Source organism: Nomascus leucogenys, chromosome 13 (genome assembly GCF_006542625.1).
Source record: "Nomascus leucogenys isolate Asia chromosome 13, Asia_NLE_v1, whole genome shotgun sequence".
NCBI lineage: Eukaryota > Metazoa > Chordata > Mammalia > Primates > Hylobatidae > Nomascus > Nomascus leucogenys.
In genome coordinates, this window is record NC_044393.1 from 106,792,725 (window position 1) to 106,811,176 (window position 18,452).

At 41.1% G+C, this 18,452-nt stretch overlaps 1 protein-coding gene and 1 pseudogene across 2 annotated transcripts in view; both read right to left on the bottom strand.

Annotated features, from left to right (window-relative positions):
• Nucleotides 1-6,818: 6,818 nt before the first annotated feature.
• On the bottom strand, nt 6,819-8,052 carry LOC100607456 (annotated as a pseudogene).
• Nucleotides 8,053-15,384: 7,332 nt separating this feature from the next.
• Nucleotides 15,385-18,452, bottom strand: part of NCAPG2 (non-SMC condensin II complex subunit G2) — a 79,470-nt gene continuing 76,402 nt past the window's right edge. For both annotated transcript variants that reach the window (XM_030826374.1, XM_030826375.1), the window contains one exon: nt 15,385-15,792. In XM_030826374.1, the coding sequence (XP_030682234.1) occupies nt 15,741-15,792 (52 nt within the window). In that variant the 3' untranslated portion in view covers nt 15,385-15,740. The remainder of the gene's footprint in view (nt 15,793-18,452) is intronic.

Genomic DNA, 18,452 nt, shown 5'->3' on the forward strand with positions numbered 1-18,452 from the left:
CAAAAACTGCTTGGGTCACATTATGAGGACTACAGGCCAAACTGAATGAGCTCTCACTGGCCAGAAAATATGGGCTCCAATAAGGACAATAACTATGATGGACTGAAACTCATCAAAGGACACTAATTTTAACAATTCTCATTCGTAGCTTTTTGAAGATGCTTACTATTTTTGAATACTGGTAAATAATTCCCCTCCTTTCCTATACAATCTATACAAGGGAGCAATCAAACCAAATATTCCAGCTGATAAAAAAGAAATATAATTCTCAGAGTATGACTTTTTGCAAACTTTTATGAATTAATAGATCTAGGTAATTATCATCAATAGCTAGTAACATCACAAAAAGAGAGGCTATTGTGCGGTAGGTACATCCTAAGGGAGGAGCCAATATTCCCTATGAGGAACCCTGTCAAACAAAAACAAACCTGAATTTAATCAAATTGAGAACTGCAAACTATGATAAAGATTTAACGACAACTCTCAGGAAAAACAGAGACAGAGTAACGTGTTAAATGATGGTGCAAGGATGCAATCAGCATCTCTGCAAGCCCACAGGACAAACACAAGTGTACAAAACAAGTACCAGCAGTATTTTAAAACGACGGAGTAGAATCCACAAGAAACATAAGACACTTAGTATATAAACTTTATCTGGATCTCATTCAAGCTGGCAAACTGTAAGAACAGGTATCTATTGAAGAATTTGAGATATGGGATGATCTTACACAATTTTTATCATAATTGCCTATTAACATAGTTAACATCTTATTGACATAACTGTTTTTAGATGTAATAACGGTACTGTGGCTGTGTTTTTATTTGATATCTGAGACTTGCTTCAAAATCAGCCAAGGGGTGGGCAGTGGATGAGGGTACAAATAAATCTGTCATGCAGCTGATAAATGTTCCACCGTAATAAAATTAAGAGAAAGTAAAGATGTAAACAGAGCCTCAGATCCCCATGCCCTCTCTGGTAGGCAACTAGAGATTTATTTTCCAGGGCATATGAGATAGAGGCTCTCTGAACTGAGGGTGCAGCACCATACTGAAAACAGGGTGTTAGTAAACACTGACACTGTTGAATAAGAAGAGTCCGTACCTCCTTCCCCTCACTCTGCACCCCAGAATAATGGCTGCTAGGCCTACACTTCACCAGGCAGGAGATTGGAACAAAAACCATCTGGCCAGCCCAAGAGAAAAGACTTAAAACTACCAACATGAAGAGTTTTCTGATTCAAAGATCTAACCAGGCTACCCTATTTTGACCATATAGTTGACATGGTCAAGAGTTTCATTCTGTTTTTTAGTGCCCTGATCTTAAAAATGAGCAAAGATGACCAGATATTTAAGGAACGCCTCTAATATGAAACAGAGAGATCAGATAATACAAGCCGGGAAAAGAGAACATGGAAGCAACGAGACTACAACAGAAGTTCCAGATGGAGAGAAAAAACAGAAAGCAAGACGGTGGTAAGGAAATCAGAGAAGTAATTTAAAAAAATTTCCTAGAATGCAAAGATGTAACAAAGGGCACTGAGTAACCTGCACAATGTTGAAAAACAGAATCACGTCAGGGTACATCCCAGGGAAATTCAGATCAGTGGGTACAAGAAAAAGATTCTAAAAGTTTCAGATAAAGAGGTGGGGAAAAGACTAAGGATCAAAATGGCATTAAACTTCTCAGCTGTTGAAAGATAAAAGATAATAAAACAATGCCATCATAAGTTAAGAGGAAAAATTATTTCCAACCTAGAATTCTATACCAAGCTAAACTAGCAAGCAAGTATAATAATAGCATATTTTTTATATTAAAGATTTCCCAAAAATAACTTTCCATACAACCCATTTCTCAGAAAGCAACTGGACCATGTGCACCACCAAAACAAGGGATTAAACCAAGAAGGAAAAAGAGATGCATCCAAGAAAGATAAACTAAGAGAAAAGCAACTTCCACTTCTCTTCAGGATGGAGTAACAAGGATTGCATTTAACTTCCCACTGTAACCAACTACAAAAATGGACAAAACAAGGCCAGGCACAGTGGCTCATGCCTGTAATCCCAGCACTTTGGGAGGCCAAGGTGGGCGGATCACGAGGTCAGGAGTTTGAGACCAGCCTGGCCAAGAGACCAGCCTGGCCAATATGGTGAAACCCTGTCTCTACTAAAAATACAAAAATTAGACGGGTGTGGTGGCGGGTGCAGCTGGGGCAGGAGAATTGCTTGAACCCGGGAGGTGGAGGTGGCAGTGAGATGAGATCATACCATTGCCCTCCAGCCTGGGCAACAGAGCAAGACTCCAACTCAAAAGAAAAGAAAAAAGAAAAATGGACAAAACAATTAAATAGCTGCTTTCAGACACCGGGTGCAAGCATGCAGGATTGTGAGCCCTGTGGTCACCCTGGCTTTCAACCAGAGGCATTTCTGGGCCATGAACACAGCGAGAGGGACCACAGACAAAGCCTGGAGGTCTCATTAACTTGAGGAGATGGCGACCCAGGTTTGTGGGATGCGGAGGCGGCTGGAGCTGCAGAGGAGAAAGCTGGGAAGAAAATGGGCTGAGGAATCTGAAAAGGGTAAGAGGCCATTCTTATGTAAAAGCTAGATTTTAGAAAAACAAAACAAAACTATCAGGAAGTTGTAAGACAAACAGTTCTGAGAACTCACAGAAATATGCAGTGGTTCACGCCTGTAATCCCAGAACTTTGGGAGGCCAAGGCGGGTGGATCACCTGAGGTCAGCAGTTCAAGACCAGCCTGGCCAACATGGTGAAACCCCGTCTCTACTAAAAATACAAAAAAATTAGCAGAACGTAGTGGCACATGCCTGTAATCTCAGCTACTCGGGAGGCTGAGGCAGGAAAATTGCTTGAACCCAGGGCGTGGGGGTGGCGGTGTGCCGAGATCGCACCACTGCACTCCAGCCTGGGTGACAGAGCGAGACTCCATCTCAAAAAATAAAAATAAAGAATTCACAGAAATGTGAGAGACTCTAATCAGCCAGAGTAATGTCCTTAGTCATTCCCCAGGTCATTCAGCCAAGATCGTAGAGGTGTCTCACCTCAGTAGGAGAGCTGAACTTCTGGCAGAATAACGGCTGCTCTAGCCCTGACGGTTATGTTTAAAAACAGGCCTCAATACCACTTCACAAACATTGGGATGACTGTTATCAAAAACATAAAACAAAATCCCCAAAATAACAAGTGTTAGCAAGAATATGGAGAAATTTAAACCCTTGTGCACTGCTAGTGGGAATGTAAAATGGTACAGCCACTGTGGAAAAGAGTATGGCAGATCCTCGAAAAATTAAAAATAGAACTACCATATGATCCAGTAATTCCACCTCTGGGTACATACCCCCCAAAATTTAAAGCACACCTCACAGAGACATCTCTCCACCCATGTTCACTGCAACATTATTCACAATAGCCAGGGGGTGGAAACAAATCAAGTGTCCATGGATGGGTGACTGGATTAACAAAATGTGGACTAGCCATACAATGAAATATTATTCAGTCCTAAAAAGGAAATGCTGACACATGCTACAACAGATGAACCTTGAGTATATTACACTGAGTGAAATAAGCCAGCCACAAAAGAACTAATATTTTATGATTCCCCTTATATGAGGTGCCTGGGGTAGTCAAATTCATGAAGACAGAAAGTAGAACGGTAGCTGCCAGGGGCTAGGGGAGGGAGGATGGGAGCTAGTGTTTAGGGCTACAGAGTTTCCATTTCAGAAGACGAAAAAGTTCTAGAGATGGATGGTGTAATGGTGGTATGATAATGTGAATGTACTCAATGCCACTGAGCTGAAAGTGTAAAATAGTAAATTGTTATATATATTCTACCACATTTTAAAAATAAATACTTTTTATTAATATGAAAAAACGGTCTCAAATGAACCAAATTGATTCATATGTAACTACCTGCCAAAACAAAGCCCATAGCTATTCAACAATGTAACATTCATAATGTTCTAATAAAAAATTACTAGAATTATCTACTTTCAAGATTTTTCCTCTTCACATCATGGTGAAGTAGCAAGGGACTGAATTTACCCTCCAGCATGACCAAACAATAAACCACACAAATGTGAAATGAGTTTTCTGACACTGGATAACAGGCAGCAGGACTCAGGTTCCTGAGGGGACGAAACAAACGAGGTAGGTCCTACGATCGCATCAGGTACTCTCTGGAAGCAGTTTCTAGGCAGGGAGGAGACACACAGGGTCTGGTGGCCTCATTGTGTTCAGAAGAGAGACAGAATGGAGTTTGGGAAGGTCAAGAGAGCTAAAATCTACAGGGTAGGATACCCAAGAAAGGGAACTAAGAAGAGAACCATTTAAAGATCTGCAGAGGGGTTCACTTGAGTCTTTGGCTGAGTTCTGAACTATGCAAACAGGAGAGAAACAACTAGACCAGGGAAAGAATCACCAGGCTGGTGTAGACAGAATAGTTCTGGAGACCATACAGGGGTAAGAACAGTTTACATACCCACTAGCAAGAATAGAAGGACCTTGCAATGTATGGGAGAGTTGGCCAGTCTTTAGTACCCAGAGGGTATTCCTTTAGTACCCAGAGGGTATTGCTTTAGTAGTAGGAATAAGCTAGTCTTAGAGTAAAGGTTGCTCTATACCGACACTAACAAAGCTTAAAAGTAATCCTCAGAAGGATCCAACTGATTCCAGGTAACTTAACCATATGCCAGAACAAACTCTAACACTGTTTAAAGGTATACAACAAAAGCCAGCAAACAATGATATAAAATTTATGATGTCCATCAACTATTCAAAAATCTATTCAAAAATGTCTAGTAATTCAAAAATTACTAGAAACACAAAACAATAATAACAACAAAAAAGTAACCAATAGCTAGGAGAAACCAGAAAAGATATAGACCAGAAATGACTGAATGAACAGACAAGGACATTAAAACAGCTATTATAAATAGGTAACATATAGTTTAAAAAGGTAGAGAAAAAAATGAACTTAATGAGGAGCTATTAACATGACTCAAAAGTAGCTTCTGGAAATGAAAAATACACAAAGAGGAAAAAACTGGGAAGAAATAAAAAGAGCATGAAGAAGCCACAGAAAATACCAAGCAGGATAACGCACATGTAATTGGAGCTAGGAAAGGGGAAGGTTGTTGAAGAAATAATGGCTGAAGATTTTTCTTTTTTTTTGGCCAGAGTCAACTTTTATTGAGCAACTCCTATATTCCAGAACCAAAAACATGTTTGTTCCTTACAAAATTCTCAAAGCCACCCTTTAAGGTAAGTAATAGTATGTTCTACTTAACAGATGAGAAAACTAAGAATCAGACTGATAGAACTTCCTCAACATTATAGGCAGAAACATAATTATATTGACTGCCAATTTTAAGAAAACATCTATTTGTCACATTGGTGTCATCACTAAACTCTTTGCTTTTACAGTTTTCTTAAAATCATGTGAATATAAACAGTATTTTTATTTACATTACCATCACTTCTCTTTCCTAAGAGAAATTATTTGTCTAAGATTATGAGCACTTATGTATAATTTCTTGCTTATAAATTTTAATAAAATATACATAAGTGGGAATGTACAGTAGTAAGTATTACTCTATTATTCTGGAATTTAACAATGAATAAGCACATATTTTAAAGGCCACACCTACTAAGAAACAGATACAAACTGTGATTTCTAAAATATATTTTAAATTAACCTCATTAAAATTTTTGGTTTATAAATATAACTGTATAAATACAGAACGTTTAGCTTAGATGACTATGTATTTGATGGTTAGCCACATATAAGTTACCGAAATACATATTCTTTCAAGTTTGAAGTACCTCTCCTAAGAACTGGGCTAATGGGGTGGTTCCTTAGTTTAGTTCAACTGGAATAAAATTATAAAAGTTCTATCTTGGCCAGGCGCGGTGGCTCACGCCTGTAATCCCGGCACTTTGGAAGGCCGAGGCAGGTGGATCACCTGGGGTCAGGAGTTTGAGACCAGCCTGGCCAACATGGTGAAACCCCGTTTCTACTGAAAATACAAAAATAAGCTGGATGTGATGGTGTGCGCCTGTAATCCCCGCTACTCGGGAGGCTGAGGCAGGAGAATCACTTGAACCTGGGAGGCAGAGGCTGCAGTGAGCCGAGATCAGGCCACTGCACTCCAGCCTGGGTTACAGAGCCAGACTCCATCTCAAAAAAAAAAAAAACACAAAAAACAAAAAAACAAAGGTTTATCTTCCTTTCTGTTACAGATAATATAACTGTAATATGTAACTACAGCCAAAAGGTCAAACACCACAGAATTCAATAAATATTGAAAATAATACATAGTTAATATCATCAAATTCTGGCCAACTTCTAGTATTAAGTATATATTATCTTACAGAAAATGTGTTCTAATAGAAATATCTTAATAAAAAGGGAAGGAACTATAAAGAAGCAGACAATTAGAAATCTAGTAAGTGCTTATTTTACAAATTAGGGACTGAGGCACAATCATAAGTAACTTGCCCAAGTCATATGCCAGCGGTAGAACCAGGACTGATTCCTGAACCTGACTTCTAGTCTGTGCTCTTTGAACACTTCTTTGTTTTCTCATGTTATAACTGAATCCTTTTATGTGCTAAATTTTAATTTGGAAAATTATCAAGTAATAAAACTGCTTTTCTCTCCAGCCCAACACTCTGGTCTTTCTTAAATGAGCATTACGAGAATAGGATACAGTTCATAGCTTCACAACACTCTCATAGGTTCATTAAGATGAGAACTTTAGAAGGGAAAAAGTTCACTTTACACGTAGTTTGGTTTGGCTGGAAAAAGCTTATTTAACAGCCATAGTTTTAAAACCTAGTTATTCTATATCATAGTGACTTCATATGTTGTAAAACGGTTTTCTATAATCTTGACATTTTCTTCAGATAGCCAGTTGTCCTTCTTTAGCTGCCTTATAAGAGCTTCCAAAGACTTCAATCTACCTAGTTTGTTGCTCTTTTAACTCTAGAAGAGTTATCTTTGAATGTAGCTTAGAGACTTTCTGCCAAAGATGTTCCCTATTTATATCTTGTCTGCAGTAAGAATGTTCAATTTGTAAAACTTCTGTCCCATAGTCTACATCCTTCTACAAGGAGTCTTCGATGCCTATGTCTTCCATTTCCGTGGTTTCTTTCTGTGCAGATAGAGAAGAATTAACTGAAGGTTTAGAATTTTCGGCAGGTACAAAAATGGCAATAACAGATTCTTTGTGTTTAATTCAACTGTTTGATTAATTGTGCTGAATAAGAATGGATTTTCCTGTGCTGACTTTATTTCCATGGAATTACTTGTAAAGTTTGGATTAGCAAGATGACTAGAAGTTACTTCAAGAACTTCTTGGGTTTCCAAAGATTGATGAATACTTTCTGAATTTGAAGTTGTCAAAGTAATAGTTGTAGAATTTAGATTCTCAAAACGTGTGAAAACCATCTATACCTGTATCTTGGTTAACTGATGTTTCCAAGGTAGATTCTGGTTTCCCAGTATGTTGTTTAACTAGATTAAGAGTTAACATGTAATTTTGTATACTTCCTGTTTTAGGAGCTGGTGGCTTAACCAAAGAAGATGAATGAAGTAAGTAATTCTGGATGTTGAGGGGGCACATTTGTGTTAACTATATTTTTCTTTGTCTCATTTAATACAACTGATTCTTCTGACTTGGCCTTTGGGCATACTTCTTTCTCATCTTCCAAGTTTTTCTTCTGGGATTTTTTTTTAGAAGGGTCTTTTCTCTGATTGTCTTCAGGCAAAGAAAATATTGTTGGAACTGCAGTTTGTTTTAAATATCGAATACCCCATCTGATGTCAAGAGAGTCAGGAGTAAAATGGTCACTACATAGAAACTGGTATTTACTGGGAACCCGTGAATCTTGCTTCATATTCTTTAACCACTTCTCCAGTCTTTCTTTGTCATGAAGAGGAAATGGATAAAAACTCAGCTTCCGGTCTTTATTGTTTCGTCCCCGGCGGTTCTTACAACAAATCGCTGTGCAATAGTGGGGCATCACTCGGGTGAGGCCCCGGGAGACCAGGGCCGGCGAGGGGTGCAGGGCGGCCCTCCTCACTGAGGCTGCGCCACAGGTCCAGAAGATTTTTCAAATTTAATAACTAAAACCCAACACATTCAAGAATTCTAATAAAACCTAAGCTGAAGAAACATGGGGAGAACCACACCCAAATACATCATAATCAAATTGCTAAAAACCAGTGATAGGCCAAGTGTGTTAGCTCACACCTATAATCCCAGCACTTTGGGAGACCGAGGCAGGTGGATCATTTGAGGTCAGGAGTTCAAGACCAGCCTGGATAACATGGTGAAACCCCGTCTCTACTAAAAATACAAAAATTAGCTGGGCTTGGTGGTGCATGCCTGTAATCCCAGCTACTTAGGAGGATGAGGCAGGAGAATTGCTTGAACCCAGGAGGCAGAGGTTGCAGTGAGCCAAGATCACGCCACTGCACTCCAGCCTGGGATGACAGAGCAAAACTCTGTCACAAAACAAAACAAAACAAACAAACAAAAAAGTGATAAAGAGATCATGAAGGCAGACAGAGACACGAAGGTGGGACTGGCAGTAGGATGCTCATCAGTAACCAAACAAGCCACAGTAAAACATGCTTAAACTCTTGGGAGAAAAATATCAACCCAGGATTCTCTTTCTAGCAAAAATACCCCAGAAACCAACCTAGGCAAGATGGCAAACCCGTCTTTTTTTTTTTTTTGAGCCAAAGTTTCGCTCTTGTCACTCAGGCTGGAGCGCAATGGAGCGATCTTGGCTCACTGCAACCTCCGCCTCCTGGGTTCAAGCGATTCTCCTGCCTCAGCCTCCCGACTAGCTGGGATTACAGGCGCCCGCCACCATGCCTGGCTAATTTTTGTATTTTAGTAAAGACGAGGTTTCACCATGTTGACCAGGCTGGTCTTGAATTCCTGAACTCAGGTAATCCACCTGCCTCGGCCTCCCAAAGTGCTGGGATTACAGGCGTGAACCACCACGCCCAGCCCAAATCCCTGTCTTTACAAAAAAAAAAAAAAAAAAGCCAGATGTGGTGGTACATGCCAGTACCTCCAGCTGCTTGGGAGGCTGAGGCAGGAGGACTACTTGAGCCCAGGAGGTCAAGGCTGCAGTGAGCCATGATTGCGCCTGGGTGACAGAGCAAGACACTGTCTCTAAAAAAATTTTTTAAACCTTCAAAAATGAAGGCAAAATACTCTTCCAGATAATCAAAAGCCAAGAAAACTCATAACTAGCAGATATATGCTAAAGAGATATTAAAGAAAGCTCTTTAGAAGAAAGAAAATGATACCATATGGAAATCTGAAACTGCACAAAGGAAAGAACATTGCCAGAAATAGTGAATATGTGGATAAACTTAAAAGACAATTTTCTCTCATGTTTAAATCTTTTAAAAAGTTAATTAACAGTTTAAAACAAAAACAATGACAATGAATTTTGGGAATAACATATGTAGAAGTAAAATGTATGACAATGATAGCACAGTGAACAGAAGGTGGAGGTAAGCTGCTAAGTTTGTGTGCAACTCATGAAGGGATACAATATTTTTTGAAGGTAGATGCGTTAGTTAATAGATGCAGGCCAGGCGCGGCGGCTCATGCCTGTAATCCCAGCACCTTGGGAGGCCGAGGCAGGCGGATCATGAGGTCAGGAGTTCAAGACCAGCCTGGCCAAAACAGTGAAACCCCATCTCTACTAAAAATACAAAAAAATTGGCTGCACATGGTGGCAGGCACCTGTAATCCCAGCTACTCGAGAGGTTGAGGCAGGAGAATCGCTTGAACCCAGAAGGCGGAGGTTGCAGTGAGCCAAGATCACCCACTGCACTCTAGCCCAGACAACAGTGTGAGACTCCATCTCAAAAAAAAAAAAAAGCATAAAAAGGATTTGACAAAATTTTAACACCTACTCATGGAAAAAAAAATTCTCAGAAAACTAGGAATAGAAAGGCACTTCCTCATCCTGATAAAATGCATCTATAAACAACCTACAGTTTATTGAGCTGTGGAAGACTGAATGCTGTGCTGTGGAGACCAGAACAAGGCAAGAGTGCCTGCTCACACCACTTCCAGGCTACATTTTACTAGAGGTTCTCACCGCCACAAAAAGGAAAAGCAATAAAAGCATCCAGACTGGAAAGGAAGACGTAAATGGCATTTATTTTTAGATAACCTGATCATCTGAGTAGAAAATATGACAGTCTATAAATAAACTACCACAAGTCATCAACGAGCTTAGAAAAGTAGAATACAAAGTCAACATACAAAAACAAACTGCCTTCCTCTATTCCATATAAACAATTAGAAGTTGAAAATTTAAAAATACTACCATTTAAAACAGCTCCATAAAACACAAAATACATAGGGATAAATTTAATAAAACATATGGAAGACCTATATCATGAAAATGACAAAATATTGGGAGAAATTGAATGTCTGAAAAACTAGACCATGGTCATGGATCAGACAACTCAACACTGTTGAGTATCAATTCTCCCTCTGCCCAAGCAGCTTCGCAGCCTAGCCTCAAACCGTGTTTCAAACTGTTTTTTCTTTTCCTTTTTCTCTTCCCCTTCCCAGTCTCAAGATACAACTTTGAGACAAACTGCATACGTGTTACCTTTCATCTTGAAATACAGCCTTGGAACGTGCTGTGAACCTCCACTCTCTTCCATTTTTGTTTTTTGAAACAGTTTTGCTCTGTCGCCCAGGCTGGAGTACAATGGTGCAATCTCCGCTCACTGCAACCACCGCCCCCTGGGTTCCAGCTGCCTCAGACTCCCAAGTAGCTGGGATTACAGGCGTGCGCCACCACGCCTGGCTAATTCTTTGTATTTTTAGTAGAGATGGGGTTTCACCATGTTGGCCAGGCTGGTCTGGAACTCCTGACCTCAGGCAATCCACCCACCTCAGCCTCCCAAAGTGCTGGGATTACAGTCGTGAGCCACCAAACCCGGGCCCTCCACTCTCCTTCTTTTCCCACTGTATGCTCCCATGCTTTATGCACATTTATTTACCCAGATACTAGTTAAGCACACACCATGCTCTCTTATCTGGCCATTTATTTGCTTAGCAGCTTCAGGGGTCGGGTCCTAAAAGGGACTAGGCCACTCCGGAATTCTCTTTCCAACAAAAGATTACTTGAAGGCCGGAACCCTCTCCTGGCTGAAGAGAGACTACAAGATTGACTGTGATTAATTTATAACCTGGTAGGATGCACAATGGTGCCGGCCCCTTCACCAAATGGGACAATAATTCAAGAAGGGCCACTGAAGCAAGTCACGCCGCCTGGCACCTCTTAGCCCCCCTTGCCTCTTCTGCATTCCAAACCCTTTCTGTAAAACCCTGCATTCCCTCCACAAACTGAAGAGTGGAACTGCTCTTCCCCTTGCCTGCACGAATAATAAAGGAATATCACTCTTTCTCATCACAACTTACTATTTTGCCTTCTTTCCATAAATGGCCGGACTCTTTTTGTGAATTAATCCCCAGCTTGATCTGTAAATTTAGTGTAATCACAATCAGAATTGTACTGCATGTTTTCTTCTGTAGAAATTGACAAATTGATTCTACAATGTATATGAAAAGGCAAAGGAGCTAGAAAAGCCAAAACCACATCAAAAAACAGAGAGCCAATTGGGGACTTGCAATTCACAATTTTAAGACACAGGTACAGCTCAAATAAAAAGGACCCTGGGAACTGGCGTAAGGATGGCCGTAGCTCAGAGCACAGAACAGACTCCAGGAAGAGCCCACATATGTATAGCCAACTGCATCTTGACAAAGATGCAAGGTGATTTCATGGAGAAAGAAAGGGTGCAGGAACAACTGGATAATCATATGGGGAAAAACCAAAAACAACAAACTGAACTTGGACTCCACATCCAAGATTAACTTAAAATGGATAACACACCTAATCATAACAGCTAAAACATAAACTTACACAGCAGAGCTTCTCAACATCGCACCATTGACCACTGGGCTGGAATGACTCTTTGTTGCAAGGGCTGTCCTGTGCCTCCTACCTGAGGCGTTTTGTGGCAACCCAGCCCACCAAGACACCTGTGCCACTGACGGAAAGGGGGGCAAACTCATGCCCAGCTGAGCCCTGCTGGTCTAGATGAAGGGCAGGTCCACAGATGTATCATGGAGTTCCTTGATAAAAATATTACCTTCTAATGGTGTAGGGACTACTAGACATCCATATGGCATAAAGAAATAAATAAATCCTTACCTCATACCATACATAAACATTAATTCAAAATGGATCACAGACCTAAACACAAGAGCAGAGCTTTTAGGTTTCAATAAGGAGATAATAAAAGCAGCCAGAGACACCAATGTAGAAATAACAGTAAGATTCTCATCAGTTAACTATGCAAGCCAAAATAAAACATGTTATTTCATACAGGACACAAATAAACATGGTTTTTTACATGTCTTTTTATATAGAACACAAAAAGCGCAAACTACAAGAGTATAACTGATAAACAGGACTTCTTCAAAATTAAAATTTCCTATTTGAAAGACACCATTTTAAAAAATTAAAATAGGGCCAGGTGCAATGGCTCACACCTGTAATCCCAGCACAGAGGTCAGGAGTTTGAGACTAGCCTGGCCAACATGGTGAAACCCCATCTCCACTAAAAATACACACCAAAAAAATTAGCCAGGCATGGTGACACGCACCTGTAATCCCAGCTATTCGGGAGGCTGAGACAGGAGAATTGCGTGAACCCAGGAGGCAGAGGTTGCAGTGAGCCAAGATCGCGCCATTGCACTCCAGCCTGGGTGACAGAGCGAGATTTGGTCTCAAAAATAAAATATAAAATAAAATAAAATAAAAATAGGAACAACGTACTGTAATACCTAACCCTAATAAAAGACTTGTATCGAGAACATCTGAAGAAGGCTTAAAATGCAACAAGACAAACAACGCAATAATACAACAAAAACAGATGAGAGACTTGAGCTGGTATTTCACCAACACAGATACATAAGTGAAGTGTGCAGCCATCAGTCCTCAGGCAATGCAAATTAAAGACACCATGAGTTAACACTACACAGCCAACAGAATGAAGATAAAAACACTGAAAATAACCATTGTAAGAGAGGATGTGGAGGAACTGATAGGAATATAAAATGTTACAACAACTATGGAAAATAATTTGTGAGATTTGTTAAAAAGTTAAATGTAGACTTAACATATTAACCAGAACTTCCACTCCAAGAAACTGACCCAGTGAAACAAGCCCACACAGACTTGTATACATGAAGGTTCCTAGCAACTTTATCTGCAATAGCCAAACGACCATCAATAAACAGCCAAAGGGGAATCAATAGGTGAATGGGCAAATAGCCAAAGAAACATCAACAGGTGAATGGATAAACAGCCAAATGACCCTCAATAGGTGAATGGCTAAGCCACCAAAGTGTGGATGAATCTCAAGGCTGTGACAGTGTGGGGCCGGGTCCCAGCAGCCGCTGTAACAAACTTCACATGTTTCTGATGCATATTAAAGCCTGAAAACCACTGATCTAGACAATCAGAATAATTTAAATTACAATTATTGCTGTCTTTGGCCACCCAACATCTATTTATTTTTTTGTTCTGGGATCTCTCCCCTTGAGTCTTGGTGAGTGGTGAAGAATGTCTCCTGCTGCAGGGAATATTTAAATGTTTAAAGTGGTGAGTATTTTTGCCTTCCTGGCCATGCGGCCAGGATTCTGCCAGTCTTTGGCTGAGGAGTGAGTGCCACAGCAGGGGTGGGGCAGCTCCCAACCTCTCGCTACCCCTCTAGCTGGGTGCAGAAGTGACACTGGTGTTGGAACATTGCAGGTGAATTCTGGGAGCAGAAGTGCTAATTAAAATGTCAAGTGCCTGGTGGCAATCACAGGGATTCATCCTCAGACTAGCTGTGAGTTATGGCTTTCAACTATCAAGACTGAGTTCTCCAAAGACACTGGGGGCTTAAACAATGTAGGCTCGGGAATGTAGCTCAAAACTGTAGATCCTCACAGTCCAACATGGCAGTGAGAGCTCCATCCATCACAACCCCATTCCAGGCAGAATGTAAGAAAGGCAAAGATACACAGATAACTTTTAAGGTGCCCATGACAACTTCACTGTTATCTTACTGGAAGCACCTGGACACATGCCCACATGTAGGTGCAGGCAATGCTGGTGAATGTGATCTTTATTCAGGAGGGGCATGTACCCAGAAACAAAATCAGAGATAGTATTTCTGGGGAAAAAGAGGAGAAAGAATAACAGGGGAGAGATCAGCAATCTCTCCCTCACATACTCAATCGCCAGTGTTAGATTTGCACAAACCCTTCCAAATAAATGACTCTATCTGATAGAACTGTATTTCCGTTATCAATGTCACTCACTAATTCAGAATATGGTTTAGTCAGCCAAGATGTCTAGAAAGTCATATTTTCAAAATTATCTGAATTAAGCTGTAATATTATTCCACTCCCCACCTTCCATTTCTCAGATCCCTTGGCAAAATCTTACCCTGAATGCTCATAACTACAGTAAGTAGTCCACTTCTTGTACCCTCTTAGAGAAATACAGGCACAGAAACACTGGCATTTCTTTACTTTTTTGCTCAGGGGCTGAGGACAGAATAAGCACGAAATTTAAGCTGCACTAATTTCCAACCATGAGGTGGTCCACGAGGGCCCACAGGATCAACCGTGACACAGATTCTTTGACTAAGAGTGCCAGGAGCATGGGGCCATGAAACAACTGGCATCCACCAGGTAGGCGAGAGGTCAGGGTGGCTTAGGAGGCTGTCAGCACCACTGCTACCAGAACAGCTCTCAGAAAGAAAAGACCAGAGTAACAGTGGTTTGCCTTTAGGCTGAGCTACTTGGTGTCTGTGCTGCTCACATTCACAGCCACAGGACCCATCCCAATACCCATAGAGGCAACATGAAGGTTGGACCCGGAGACTGCTGTGGGCCCTGCCCTGGGCTCTCCACTCAGGGAGTATCACAGCACCTCACTCCTGGCCATAAAGGTGGATTTTAATACTTTCTCCTTTTTTTTTTGAGACGGAGTCTTGCTCTGTCGCCCAGGCTGGGGTGCAGTGACGTGATGTCAGCTCACTGCAACCTCTGCTTCCTGAGTAGCTGGGATTACAGGCATTCACCACCACACCCAGCTAATTTTGTATTTTTAGTAGAGACGGGGTTTCACCATGTTGTCTAGGCTGGTCTTGAACTCCTGACCTCACGTGATCTGCCTGCCTCAGCCTCCCAAAGTGCTGGGATTACAGGCGTGTGCCACTGCGCCCGGCCCCTAATATTTTCAAATAAACAAATGGATGTTGTCATTGCTTTATTACTCATAGTTTCCAAGCAATATTACATATATAAAAGTCATTTTAAAAACAACCAGGTTTGCTAGAAAAGTGTTTTTTCTTGGAATCATGGATTTCTACACCATTCATACCTGGAGTCCTTCATATTAAATATATTATTTACGCAGGCACTAGGCAAAATTGAAGAAGTTTTGAGTTATCTACTCCATAACCCCCACCTTCCCACACTCCCACAAAAAAACCCCACCCTCTCCCTATTATATGGGTTATTAACATTAAAAACAATAGGAAAATACACAGGCATTTCATTTTGAATCCCTTTTCCCTATTTTTACATGTCTGGAGATGTTGGCTTGGTTATGAATTCAGAAGTTCTCCCAGAGTTCTTGATGATGATTCATAGAGAAATCTGAAACACAAATAAAGAAATATTTAGCTACAGAAAAAAGTGACCAAATTATCCAAATGTACATTTTCAAAAATATAATCTAAAAATGGTTTGCAACCGTGCATTTAAAAACAAAGTTGAAATAATCTATAGATGTTTCATTAATTGTTTCTCTTATGTAAAATGGAGTCAGAATCCCCACAGGAGTCAGGACACACGGCACTGGACCGCAGGCTTGGGTTGACGGTGGACACCAAGCACTGCCAGGCAATGAAACGTGCTCACTGGGCAGTGTGCTATGCTGGTGAGCGAATAGGACGTGTGCTCTTCCTTTCCAGCACCCACAGTTCTGAGCCTATTTCTCTATTACACAAGAAAACAAGATAAATAAAAACTATGTGACCTACCAAGACACTCTACTACCATGACATTTACCTACTACCTCTAATAACCTGAGGCCTTTAGAAAAACCTCACCTTCCCACTCCCCTGCCCTGCATCCCTGTCCCTCAAGGCGAGACTCCTCCTCCTCACGTCCTCCCCAGCCCCACCTAGGCCGCGGCTTTGGCTGAGATCACTGAGTACTTTCCTTGCCAGACGTTGTCCTCACTTCCCTGGCAGTGTGCCGATTTTAAGAATCATTATTAGACAGGTAGCATATCACCGTTCCTTTAAATACACATATTTACAAAGTGCATGGCTCACCATGACTTCCCTTTTTTACTGTCCCACAACTCCCACGTGGTTCCAATGCACGCTTGTTTGACTGCAGTGCACTCCAAAGTAGTCTCCTCAGAGACGCAATACAGAAAAGCTCATCTCTGAATTCCTCCTGGACGTGAATATCTACCTTTCACTCCAAATGAATCTCAGCGAGATTTAAAACTCTTACAATCCTATTGTCTTCCTGTGTTCAGCACTGCAAGTGAGACTCATGTCTACCTGGTCTCCACCTTTGGAGACAGACTGCTGTCTACCACAGCCCCTGTAATGTCAACGCCAGTCACAGGCGTTATTTTACATTTTCCAGTAATCACATTGAAAGAGATCAGAGTACAATGGATCAAGACCTTGTTTCTTTTTATTTTTTTAAGCAAAATTCATCTTAATATATTTCATTTAACCCAATATATCCAAAATGCTTCCACTTGTAATCAATATAAAATTATTTATGACATAGTTCACATTCTCTTTTCCATACTGTCTTCAAAACCTGCATGCACTTTATATGAGGGCCACACTCAGCTTAGACTCACCAGGTTTCACTGTATTGGCCTGCATGAATCTAGAAAAATTTTAAGATTTTCTCTTTTTTCCTGGAATTTAGGAATTTTATCCATAATTATTTAGCCATGATTTTTTTTTCCATCAATCCAGAATTTAGTGAAAGAAAAAAGGGAATCTGCATGTATTTCTTTAGCTCTGGGGAATTTCATCCTATCGTTGTTGAATCACTGCTTCTCCTTGATATTAGGTCTCTCGGGCCTTTTCCCCCAAGTCTATCCCCATCCTCATGACCTCTCCTCATGAGTATTTATGTTCTATGTCCTGAGACATCTCTCCAAATTGACCTTTCTGGAATTTGACTATCAACAGGGACCATCTCTGCAGTGTGTCTGTGACACGTTAGCTCTAGACTGTCCTTTTGGGGTTACAGTTGACTCTTCCTCAAAGACTCTTATTACTCACCCACCACTATCACCCTGGAAACGCCTGGGCCACCCTCTGTGTGGTTATTTCTGCCTGTGATGAACTAGGGGTGAGGGCACCGCTATGTGGAGGCCACCATGCAGCGACACAGGAGACTCTGGGTGCCCCACAGCTCCTTCCCTCTCCCAGCCTCACTGGGACTCTACTGGACCTGCTGCCTCAGGGTCTCCTGCCCATTCCCTGAGTCACCCAAGGAGAAGAGAGTGCTCTCTGTCCACAGCCCAGGTTCCGCCCACCTGTCAGCCCAGCAACTGCTTGGCTCAGCAGCAGTGCAGCCAGAGTCAAGACAGAGGGGAACAGGGCCCAGGAAGTCATGAACCCTCCAAAATCTAAAATTATTTTTTTTTTTTGAGACAGGGTCATGCTCTGTCACCCAGGCTGAAGTGCAGCAGTGAGATCACAGCTCACTGCAGCCTTGACCTCTCGGGCTCAAGCAATCCTCCCAGCTCACCCTCCCAAGTAGCTGGGACTATGGTGCACACCACCACACCCAGCTGATTTTTTTGTATTTTTTGTAGAGATGGGGTTTTACCAAGTCTGGTCATGAACTCAGCTTAAGCAATCTGCCTGCCTCAGCCTCCCAAAGTGTTGGGATTACAGACACCATACCTGGCCTAAAATTAATTTTTAATTACTCAAAAATAATATTGTCTCCTTAAGTGAACATGAATTTAAAAATACTTTAGAGAAAAATGTTAGGTTAAAAGCACAGTTAACCCTCACTATTTGTGGGAGATGTGTTCCAGGACCCCCCCAGATACTAAAATCCACAGATGTTCAAGTCCCTGGTGTAGTGTTTGCATACAGTCTACCCACATCCTCCTGTATGCTTTAAATCATCTGTAGACTACTTACAATACCTAATACAAGGTAAATGCTATGGTAATCATTGTTATATTGTCTACATACTATATCGTCTATATTGTTATACTATACTGATAGTTGTTATACTATATACTATATTGTTTATAC